General features: G+C 40.7%; 1 protein-coding gene across 1 annotated transcript in view; it reads left to right on the top strand.

Annotated features, from left to right (window-relative positions):
* The window catches only part of SYNE3 (spectrin repeat containing nuclear envelope family member 3), a 54,167-nt gene that overhangs the window by 26,824 nt on the left and 15,101 nt on the right, over positions 1-12,242 (top strand). Inside the window, exons 6-14 of the mRNA XM_084288577.1 lie at positions 1,449-1,610; positions 2,445-2,789; positions 4,021-4,157; positions 7,006-7,153; positions 7,922-8,104; positions 8,363-8,506; positions 9,275-9,409; positions 10,398-10,559; positions 11,280-11,443. Of these exons, the coding sequence (XP_084144703.1) occupies positions 1,449-1,610; positions 2,445-2,789; positions 4,021-4,157; positions 7,006-7,153; positions 7,922-8,104; positions 8,363-8,506; positions 9,275-9,409; positions 10,398-10,559; positions 11,280-11,443 (1,580 nt within the window). The remainder of the gene's footprint in view (positions 1-1,448; positions 1,611-2,444; positions 2,790-4,020; positions 4,158-7,005; positions 7,154-7,921; positions 8,105-8,362; positions 8,507-9,274; positions 9,410-10,397; positions 10,560-11,279; positions 11,444-12,242) is intronic.

Here is a 12,242-nt window from a genome sequence, read left to right as displayed (position 1 = left end):
ATATACCTCCTCATGTTAACCATGTGCATGTGGAGATGGAGTTTAACACTGCCCTACTTCCCAAACAGCTAATCTAACAGAAGCAAGTGATGTCATTTTTCCCATCATTTTTCCCATCCTTTCCCTGCCTAATGTCTTGGTGGGGGAAATTCAGACAGTTTTTTGTCAGCCTTTTGCTTGACAGCTAGCACAGTGTATCCACGTATGTGTCATCTCTTCCTTATGGACGAGCTGTATTCAGACTGTGCACTCCTTTGTTTTGACTGAATAGCCTGTGCCAGGGTGGGTCATTTCTACTTCCTTTTTAACCCTCTATATGTTAAAAACAGGCCTTTGAGTTTAATAATAGCTCTGCTTTAATATTCTGGTTCATTCCCTTTCGGACTTCTATCTAAATTAGCCTAATTCCCTGGAAACAATAAACTTGGGCTCATGTGCTTCAGTTTGATGTTTGGATCCAGCACACCATTATAATGATTGCACTCCTCAGGTCCCTAACTCAGGTCAAAGTTTCACCTCCATGCACATCTGCAGACTTGAGAACCAAGGCAAGGGGACACAGCAAATGGGTGCAGAGTTTTGCTGGATACATCTCGGCCACAGAAGTCTGTAGTAATAATTCTGCTTTTTGGTCTGTTGCCCACACCTGTGCTTGCATTAAGTCAGCAGAAATGAGAAGTCAGTGTGGAAAAGAGAGAGCTGTGCTGCCACCTGCAGAGTGGCAGCTTTGTACGGTGCCGTGGGCATAACCTGTCCCAAGGTTAAAGGCAAAGGCCCAGTGGGACCACCACTCCAAATTCCATATTACACAAAATGAAACTCACCCTACTGTCAATGACAGCACAGCCTGTCAAGGGTGCTGCTACAAGCACCACGTATATTCCACAGAGGGCTTTTTTATTTGTTTTTTTCCCCATAGTGTAACACAATTGCATTTCATGCCACCTGGTAAAGGTCAAAAAAACATCAATCTGATTTGTAGGAAATAGTACTAGGTTGGATATTAAATTACTGGAACAACAGAACAAGATTGCTTATGATTCATGTATGATATCCTTCAGCAAACACAAAACCTCAGCTAACAAAGAAGGATAGACTAAGCAATGTAATTTTGCCCTGCGAGTGGTGCCAGGCTGGATCAGTGGGGAGCAATTCCTGAAGTGCAGGCCACTGTAAGATCAGGGATTATTTTCCTACCAGAGAGGAACCTGTAGTTTGTGTCCTTGGGTACAAGCCTGCAGGGCTGAGAGACCCTGCAGGACAGCTGGGACAAGCCTTTATGCACCCTCATGTCCTGCTTTCTGAGATGAACCGTGAAGTCCTCTGCAGGCCAAGTGCTACAGGGGCTCGTGGAAAGGGGCTCTTGTTTATAAGTTCTGGGTTACAGTTTAAAGGAAAAAGAGCCAGATAAGCACTGTCCTCACGGCTTCTGATGTCTCTTGTTACAGAGCAGAGTGAAACTGCTTGAAAAGATAACCAACGAGCACGAGCAGTACAGCACTAACGTCAACCAGTTTCAATCGTGGCTGAATGGTGTGACAGAAAGATTAAACTGCTGCATTGGGGAAGCAACTAAGTCTTCAGCAGAGGACAAGCTAAAGGCACTGAAGGTCCTTAAATGAAATAACTCTGACAATGAAGCAGGCCTGTGTGTTCTCCATACCTTTATATGTTTAGCAAACCGCACAAGGATGTATTTAAGACAAGAATTGCACAAACAAAATAAGGTGGTAGTTGTTGTAATGTTGGTGAAGAGTTATTGCAGGTCTGGAAATCGTTAGTATATATGGTTCTCCTGATGGTATCAGGAGTTTCAGGCTGGTTTTTTTTTGTTGTTGTTGTTTGTTTGTTTGTTTTGTTTTGTGGTGGTGTTTTTTATTTTGTTTTGTTTTCCTTAAAGCCAGCTCTTCTACAGTTATGTGGTTCTTCGAGCATCTTGCCCTTTTAAACTTTTTAAGTGAAATTATATTCGGTAAATATGTTCCAAATAGAGCCTGAAGGCACACAGGTCTTGAGTGTATAGAGCCGGTGATAAAAATAACAGTTTTGAGAACAATTTTTAATATTTTAGTACTATGTCTTAAACTGTTCAGCTTTAAATCTCATAGACTTGTTTGCCTGCAGTTCCTGTTTTCTCCATCAGGGACCTCAGATGACAAGCGTTTCTGAAAATCGAGCCAATATTTTCAGAATTATGGCAGGTAGTATTACTTATTACTCTAGTATTACTCAGAAGGCAGTCAGATGACCAGCCCTGGCTTCTGGTCACTTGAAAAAAAAAAAAAAAAAAAAAAAAAAAAAAAAAAAAGAATTTTATTCTTGAAATAAGAAGTGAAGAATGAAATATGTACAACTAGGAGAGGTGGTCTTGTTTTCCTACTGCTTTTACCTTTGTCCTAGTTTCCAATTCCTACAGATAATGTTTATGTAACTTCTTTCTGCAGGAGATTACCAAAGACATCAGGAGTGGTGGGAAGAAATGGAAGCACCTTGAAAATCAATGTGCAGAGGTGATTCAGAATACCTCCCCGTTGGGAGCTGAGAGAATGAAGGATGAGCTTGAAGAGCTGAAAAAAGCCCTGGAGAAGTTGAAACTGCTGAGCAGTGAGGAGGAGGAAAGATTGCTCAAGATCCAACAGTCAGAAAGTGCCTACAAGTCCCAAGTCAGACAATTAGAAGCAGATATCCAGGAATTCAAAAAAGACCTACAGAAACTAGAAAATGACCTGAACGCTGGGGAAAGGGAAAAGACTGAAGATGCGTTTGTAGCTCAGTGGAGAAAATGCAATGTAAGTTGCTGTCCTTCGAATGCTTAGCAATAGCAGGTATCAAATGTAGTCATAGATTGAACACACAGAGTCACATCCAGCTGCCTGCCCCATTGTTTACAGATGATAAGGACAGAGTAGTAGTATATATGAAACAAACTGACTAAAGTGTGAATACCAGCCATGGAATCAAATACTCTAACCTTTATGTCACTGCACAGTAGGGAGAAGGACTGGAAGATGATTTGGCGTTTTGTATTTTGAGTTCATAGGGAAAATATGCAAAAGGAGAACAATACAGAACAAACAACATAATTTGCTCTACTTATAAAGAAGTAGGAAAAATAATGCCTCACTGTATATACAAATATATACATACATTCATATACATACAAATGTGTCCTTATAAGTACACATACCTTGGGGGTTTTTGGAAGGCCATTTTTATGTTATATCCTTCATCTGTGTAAGGTGGGTACGTGTATTACGTGTATTCCCCTACCATCAAACACAACTATTTTTTTAAAGTCCCACATTTGTAATAATCCAGCATTTACAGCAAAATCAGTCTGTTGGAAAAAGGAGTGCAAAAATTTATTTGCACATAAAGTACATAAGAATCTTTACCAGTTGTTTCATCTTAAAAGGTTGGTTTTGCATTTATCATCTCTTTCCAAAATACTTTTCATAGCTATTCATATGTCCAGAACTCAGCAGGACTAGAGGGGGAAAATTATATGTAAAAATTTAAAAAATAATAATAATAAAAAAATCCACTAAATACAGATTGGTTCGATCCAATTACAGCTACATTTTTTGTTGGTTTAGTTTCCTTACATCAGCATAGAATTAATGTTCTATATTTATGGATGTTTCAGAAAGATGTGTTCCTGCAAACAGAGGTGGTTAAGATTATTCCAGACATGCATCTTGTTATACAGTGCAATCAGTGAACTGAAACTGGGTCTAGCTGTGATTCACTGTTCAAACAGCAAACCCCACCGATCAGATGCCAGAGGGTAGGCAGTGGGGCAGAGAGGAAGGACAGCAGAGATCACCTGCAGGAACAAAACAGTTCCTGAGAATATTTTCTACTTTATCAAATTTCATATTCATTACAGTCAGAAAAAAAGGCATCGGAAAGGGGATTTTTTGTTAGCAACATGAATACTTTGAGAGACAGCCTTAGTACTTCATTTCATGTTCCAGACAGTACGTATGGTGTGACCTGTTTGTTATTTTTGTGATTAAGGCAACAAGAGCAGTTCTGGCTGCAGAAGAATCGAAGATTGAGAGGCTGAAGGCTCAGCTTAAGGATCTGCTACAGTTTTCCCAAGATGTGCAGCTACACACTGAGAGTGTTGTCTCTGCCATACGGGACTATCAAAGGTAGAGAGAAGTCTGACTATGGAGGGGGGGAGCAATCTCTCAGGAATTGAAGGGATTGAGAGGGACCTTGTAAAAAAGAGAGAAGCCATACAATTGTAGGTTATGGGTGGAAAATAAGTTTTTCTTTTTATTTTTTTTCTTTTTTATTTTTCTTTTTTCTTCTTTTCTTTTTTCTTTTTTCCTAATTAAATCTGCCTCCACATTTCAATAAGCCTGTAATTTTAGCCATTTGCTAGGAGTTGTAGGTTTCTGGAAGTTTTCATGCAGTGATTTTGTGTCATTGATGTCGTGTATGGTTTGAAGAAAATTAGATTGTTGTCAGCTAATTTGATTTTCTTAGTCTTGTATAATAATAATTCATGTGCTTTGCTTGCCTTTCATGACAGCAACTAGAAAATCACGACAGGAGCTGTAGTAGTTCAGAACAATTATGGCCCTTCCTTTTTGAGTCTGCTGTGATGACTCATCGGCCTTAGCAATTACTTGGCAGAGTTTATTCCCCTTCTGACTGCATGCATGCGTAATTCCTGTTTTTGTCTTGCCTTGGAATGGGTTAAATTTTGAAAGTTTAGCCTCTTCCTAGACTTCAGTGTTTCCGTTTCCAGGCTGTCTGGAATCAGGAAGTCAGGAAGTAAAGAAGCTGCAGCGAATTTTGCAACTGCAACTAGAAAAGGGATTTTTTTTTATTATTAATATTTTTTTTTAGGAAAAAGGTCAGTTTTTGTGGTTACATGTTTTTTTCTACTGTACACAAGATTATTTTCCTCTGTCAAGTGCAGAGTAGGCTGCCTAGCTGGGAGTTTTTTCCCTTTGAGTGCACCCTCAGTAAGTTTGCAGATGACACCAAGTTAGGTGCGTGTGTCGATCTGCTTGAGGGTAGGAAAGCTCTGCAGGAGGATCTGGATAGGCTGCACCGATGGGCTGAGGTCAACTGCATGAAGTTCAACAAGGCCAAGTGCCGGGTCCTGCACCTGGGGCGCAATAACCCCAAGCAGAGCTCCAGGCTGGGAGATGAGTGGTTGGAGAGCTGCCAGGCAGAGAAGGACCTGGGAGTGATGGTGGATAGTCGGCTGAATATGAGCCAGCAGTGTGCTCAGGTGGCCAAGAAGGCCAACGGCATCCTGGCTTGTATCAGGAACAGTGTGACCAGCAGAGCTAGGGAGGTGATCGTCCCCCTGTACTCAGCTCTGGTGAGGCCGCACCTCGAGTACTGTGTTCAGTTTTGGGCCCCTCGCTACAAGAAGGACATCGAGGTGCTTGAGCGGGTGCAGAGAAGGGCGACGAAGCTGGTGAGGGGCCTGGAGAACAAGTCCTACGAGGAGCGGCTGAGGGAGCTGGGCTTGTTCAGCCTGGAGAAGAGGAGGCTCAGGGGCGACCTTATCGCTCTCTACAGGTACCTCAAGGGAGGCTGTAGCGAGGTGGGGGTTGGCCTGTTCTCCCACGTGCCTGGTGACAGGACGAGGGGGAATGGGCTTAAGTTGAGCCAGGGGAGTTTTAGGTTAGATGTTAGGGAGAACTTCTTTACTGAAAGGGTTGTGAGGCATTGGAACAGGCTGCCCAGGGAAGTGGTGGAGTCACCATCCCTGGAAGTCTTCAAAAGACGTTTAGATGTAGAGCTTAGGGATATGGTTTAGTGGGGACTGCTAGCGTTAGGTCAGAGGTTGGACTCGATGATCTTGAGATCTCTTCCAACCTAGAAATTCTGTGATTCTGTGATTCTGTGATTCTTTGCAAATTCTGGCAACTTCATGCTGAGCCCAGCAGGGCCAGCAGAGGAAATGGCAAGGTAGGTGTAATGTCAGTGCTTTCCTTTTGCGGAGCTTTCAGCTTCTGCAAACTTGTATTTGTTTAGCTTTGTAATGTCCCAGTGACACAAGTCAGATTATTCTTTCTGGCTTTATAGACAGGCAGAATTAATCGTGATTACCTTGGAAGCCTGTTCTTGACTACTTATCCTGTGAATTCTCGCGATACAGTTCCCATGTGCACACGCAGTTTGGGCTGCATTCTGCCATGTTTGATAGGACTCAGCAAACTGTCAGGAAAGCTTAGAAAAACAGGAGGCAGATGCATGGGTGTGTCTCTGCTAGGCCTTGTTACTCAGCTGTATCTTGGATAAGCCTTTGTAAGAGAAGCCTGGATACTAAATAAATGTGTGCTGATTTATATATTATACACACATACACACATGCACACATATGTATACACATATATATACACACACAGAGGTAGATAGGTATGTGTATACATATATATATTTATTTATATTTTTCCAGAATCATATATATAAATGTATATAAATACAAGAGCTTCTGCAAATGTGGTTCTTGAAAATTTTAAAAATCTAGATTTGAAGACAAAAAATGATTACATATTTTCCTTTTGCTATAGGTAAGTTAGGGTGATCATAGTTTTCTTAATACAATTTTTATATGTAAAACTACAGACAACTGTAGTTAAATTCTAGATACCTTTGGCTTGTTCCTCCCAAAAGTCAATGAGACTGCTCTGGTAATATAATCTGGTAAATCATGCTGCTGATATCAGCCAAGAAAGATAACATGCAAGGGGAAATGACTGCTAAAAACGCAAAGTAGTTCCTGATACACAGTTGTACAAAAATAAAAATGTGTCTTGGGACATCTAAATGAAGTTTTGTCAGACCTTTCTGACTGACACAACAGCTGTCAGTATATAACACCAGGCTCAGACAGTAAAAAAGACTGAGGCTTTTGTGTTGGATATGGTTTACACCCAAAGATTGTGTTAATTCATGCTTCAATGAATGGGATATTTGGATTTGTATTTCTTTGTAATTTTTCTCACAGCTGTCACTTTATCCTTGCAGTGTTAGAGGGAAGACATCTAAAATGAGTACCGACATAGAAACTCAACTGAGGAAAGTTTTCCAAAATCCCCTGCAAGATTTTGAACAGTGGAAGCCATCCATCCAGATGCTCCTGGAGTCTCCAGAGCCATCTCTGGCTCAGATTGAGGTAGCAAACCTGTTACTAAATTCAGAAACTAATGCTTGGTATGTGTTTGTCCAAGCTATGCCAGCAGCTGCCTGTATACAGCTGCCAAACAGCAGCAGCTGGAAGGGTCTTTCCTGTATGATATGAAACCCCACAGCACAGAGTTCAGCTCAAGATATTCTGTAGCAGAATATCTTATTTTCTGCCTTTCCCTGGTTAATTGGAGTTGTCAGCTGAATAGGCTGAAATGCTAGGTGTCCTTAACAATGTTGATAAAACTGTTTAGCCTTAATCCAAATCTTCCTGGACGGGAAGTCTGTGGACTCTGTAATGAGTGTGTAGTGATGTAGTTGTGGGATTAAAATGCATGATTTCTGCATGCACCCAGGAAGGTGTGTTTGTTACTTTGTCATCCCTGTAATCTCCAGAATAGCTGTATCTGTGAACAGGGATGGAGTTTACCCTTGGGATGAGCATTCAAGCTGTCCTTTCTGTTGGTTGTTTAGGCCTCTCCTCTGCACAGACAACTCTTTCCATAGCACAGCTTTCTTCTATTTCTGTTCACAAAATGGATGCAGCCCTGGTGCTTCTAACATTATCAGGAAGACTTTTCCTTTAACTGGGCACTGTCCAGGTACCTTCTGTTACCCCTTGTCGGCCCAGCATGCTGTTTTTACCTGAATTTGTCCTACTGCTTTGGTTGTGTGACTCGTGTGAGAATAATACGGTTATGTTATGATTTGTTTGTTTGTTTGTTATGATTCCACTGGAAGAATTGTTTTCCTTTAGGTTGCTCTAGCTGAAAGCTCCGAGTTCAAAAAAAAGTTAATGACATTACAGTTGAAGAAAGATTTGCTAAACAATATCTTTGGTGAGGAAAATGCTAAATCTTTCCTGTCAGAAGTAGCTGAAGCTTCAAAGGAGAGAGAAATACTACACAAACATCTGTTACAAACCAAAAGCAAACTCCAGGTGAGCTTCAAAACACATATGCAGACTTTGCCTGTGACAAAGATCAATCTGTTACTAAGCCAGTTTTATAGAAATAAATTTAGTATGAATCAGTTGGGCCTAATCTATTTTCCTAGGCTAATCAAATATTCAAATAAATTTATGGCCTGTTGCATAGTGTGGCGTAGTATTTGTTCTGAGTATGAAATGGACATTGACAAAGATAGTGCCAAGGGATGGATACTGAATGCTGATTTTTTTTTATTCTTTCTCTCCTAGAATTTGATATCACAACATGAGGACTTTGATGTTGATTTTGCACCTTTGCAGATGAAATTATCTGCCATCAAAGCCAAATTAGATCTGGAGCATGAACAACAGCCAGACCTCTTGGGTAAAAAGACACAGCTCCAGAGACTCCAGGTACATTACAGCAATGCTTGACCTTGATGTGCTCCTGGTCATGTTTAATTAGTGTTAGAAACTCAGGACCGTGTCCCCTAAATAGAGCTAGTTTTTCCACCAAAAAGAATGTATCCTTCTGCTATGTACTGAGAATGAAACTGCATGAGATAAACTGTACCTTCCTCCCTTCATAAGCAGGGAGTTTCCATTGTCCCACCTCCCTTCACATCCCTGCTTCCTGCTGTTTACCTTCTCTCAGCTTTGACACTTGCCCAATTTACACCAAGACCTAATTCAGATGGACCTAATTACAATGTTTAATGTTTTGAACTTGTTCAGCAAAGGGTCCAACATGCTCAGTGGGACTAGGTAGCTGGGAAAGGGGAGAGAAGGGATGAAAAGGAAGAGAGAGGGGGGCATCAACGTTCCTTTTGGCCATGGTGAGGTATGGAGATATGGTGATATGCTATTTCGCCTTTGGTGACTGCACAGTTGTCAGTACTTACTCAACTGTAGTATGTATCCTCTGGCAGCTTTTCAGCATCTTGTTGTCTTTGTTATCAACAGGTGACACATAAGAACATCCATCCATTTATTTCAGAACTATTTACTTCTAGACATCAAACAATTAATTTTCTTAATGACAGGTTTTTTTTGTTTGTTTGTTTTTGTTTTTGTTTTTTGTGCCCTCACACTCAACTGGAATTTTCTTTAGTGATTATTTGGTAAAGGGCCACACCACATATTAGCACATAGCCTTTACACAGTCTGTCTTTTCCACTGCAGATGATTCAAGATGACTTGGCAGAGCTTGCAATTCAAATGGAAGAGGTAGAGAAACTGGTCCAGTCAAACCCAACACATAAGCATGAAATGGATCAACTTTTGTCTGATGCTAAAGCCATGAAAAGATCACTGGAGGTAACACATGGAAGAGTTTTTGGTTGCAGGAGGAGTTACCAGTTGCCCCATTTAAAATAAATAAATAAATAAATACTTAAAATCTTTGAGCATATGAGATTATAAACTAAGACGGATATATTCATTTCAGGTGAAGAGGGCACTAAATTCTTATGACTTTGATAACTCTTCCAGGATTCTCTAGTTATCTGTAATGTAATTTCCCTTCAGGAGGGATTACCTTCCACATATATTTTTTTATATAGATAAATTATTTCTGGAGAGGGCCTGAGATTTCTGACAAATAGATCTGATAGTTACATTATTATGGAGGTGCTTGGACTTGTTCACTGATTCTTGGATAGAGCTATAGTACCAAGCCAATAGTTTTTTTCTTGTGTAGCTTTGTGACCTGAAAGCTGATGTGTTGCATCTTCACAAGTACTAGTTTTGACCTGAGACTTTCTGTAGCTTGTAAACATAGTTATAAAACAACCTTTCAAAACAGTCTCAGAGGAATAGCTTATGAAATGACCTTAGTTATGGAGAGCAACATAAAATAACTTATCATAAAGTGTTACCATAATATGCACTGTTGAATTTTAGTTTCAATCTCAATAATCCCATTTATCATTGAACTGGACTTTTTGAAAAAAAAATAAATCTGTACAGTCATTTCTGTGCAGTCATAGTAAAAGATGTATTTAATATTGATTGAAGTATAAAAAAGCCATGTTCTTTATTCTGTTTCAGCTGGAAAAAAAAAAAAACAAAAAAAAAAAAAGGAACTATTCTAGTGCTTAATGCCCCCATGTGGTTGAATTCAGGTCTGCACGAGCTTTTAGGTGTCTTTTATGCCACTGATAGTGAAAGATTTCTGTGTCTTGTTAACAGCTGTTTGTTTCCTTTCTGCCCATGAGATTCTGTCTTAGCAGTCACAGTGTTAGATCTAGCAGTAAAAGCGCTTTTTGTCTGTGTTCAATTGCTGACATATTTTTATCATTTGCAGATGATGATCCAGCAGACTGAAGACCATGTTCAGAAGCACTGGGCATTTAATGACAAACTCTCTGACCTCCAGCAGTGGATCACAGCAACCACAGGGAAGATCAGCTCCTACCAGGGTGCTGCTGGAGAGCAGAGCACTGAGAGCAGGATGGCAGACCTTAAGGTGAGAAAGGCATCTTAGTGTAAGATGCTGCAAAGTTGAATAAGTAACATTCAGACATTATGAGAAGGGGTTTTACAGCAAGGGGCTCCAAGCTGAGGGGAGTGGTGATGTTTGTTCTTCCTGAGATAACTTTTGCTGCTGCTGTCTCCCTGCTTTGCCCTGTGCTGTGGGATATGGACCTAGGTACAAGACAAGAACAGTGAGAAATAGACAAAGAACTGAAGAAATGGATAACATTTTATCGAAGGACTAGTGGTTTTGAAATGTTATACCTATCTTTGTCTGTATGTATGCATCAATACACTGAATATTACCATGTTAGCTATCCTTATACTGTGTTGAAACAAGCAATTCCACAGTGTGTTTTTTTTTTTTTCTTTTTCTTTTTTCCCCTATTAGCAGTATTTTGCACACTAGATTCACTCTGCCAGCTTACCTCAGCTGGCAGCTTTTGCCTTCACATGGGAAACTAAAATATCTCAAGGGAAGGCTAGAGAAGGGATGCACTGACAGCTTAGGCCCTTTAAGTTTTGCCATCAGCTCTTTGACTTATGTTGGCTCTTTGCAAGAATCCTCAGCATATCTTTTTTCCCGCTAGGTATGTTCTAGCTAGTGCCAACAGAACCAGCATAGTCCTGGACTGAACATGGCCTTCAGTCTCACATAGCCTCTGCTTTACCCAGGATACCTAGAAGTAACTGTAAGGGCTGTGCGTTTCAGAGATGGATAGCAGAGTTTCCAGATAAGGAGATCCAGCTGTACCTTGTAGAAGCTCATGGCCAGCTGGTCATGGAGAATTCTTCCCCAGAGGAGACCGCCCATATCCAGGCTGAGCTGGATCAGCTGAAGGAGTCTTGGAGATCACTGAAAAAAATGACAGCTGGGTAAGTGTTCACGTATGTTTTCCTCAAGTCCCTTCAACGGTCTGCTCCTTACTGCTGTATGCCCAGAAATACTTGGTGCTTTATGCTCTGTGCTGTAAAAGTGAACAACTATGTCACAACGCTGGGGTGCAGGATGAGATTTTATTTCATTGTTTGTAATTTGGAAATCATGACTTTGAAGAAAATCATCTTAGAAAATCCAAGGACCAGAGTAGTCTCTGAAGCTGCCTTTTCCATGCTTGGAGCAGGCAGTACCTCCTTAGGGTCTGGCTCACCCTTGTGCAGCAGCCCATGTCAAAGGAAATAGGACATAGACTGGGTGATATCTGCTGTTGTTCCTCACCTGTTTATTCTCTTTGCTGTCTGGTCCAGAGTTATCTCAAAGGAGGCTATGTCTGTGCTAGCTTGTGACTTTTGCAAACCTGCAGGAGTCGAAGAAGAGCTAAAACCCTCCCTTAGCTGGCAAACATGGACTTACTTATTTTGTCCTCGCTGTGCAATGTCAAACTGCTGTTCAGGCCTGTTAGTCTGTGTTAAAATTTAATACTGTGCTACTTGTGAGTGTGTGTGTGTGTGTATTCACATGTAGTGACAGGACAAGCATAAAAATGACCTAAATTGAGAAAGGCCTAATTGTACTTCTTGCTGTTTCCAGACTGGGAGGTGTATTGTCAAGGAAGTATATTTTTTGGACACTCACTTCACCCAGTGAAGGAAAATAAAACACTCCAATGAAAATTTTAGAATTAGAGGACTGGTGCTGCTTTGAGACAATTCTGTCTTGATCTTATTTTGTTAA

The sequence above is a fragment of the Netta rufina genome (genome assembly GCF_964035555.1).
Source record: "Netta rufina genome assembly, chromosome: 5".
Lineage (NCBI taxonomy): Eukaryota > Metazoa > Chordata > Aves > Anseriformes > Anatidae > Netta > Netta rufina.
The sequence above is the reverse complement of the archived record's forward strand: the minus strand, read 5'-3'. Positions and strand labels throughout refer to the sequence as shown.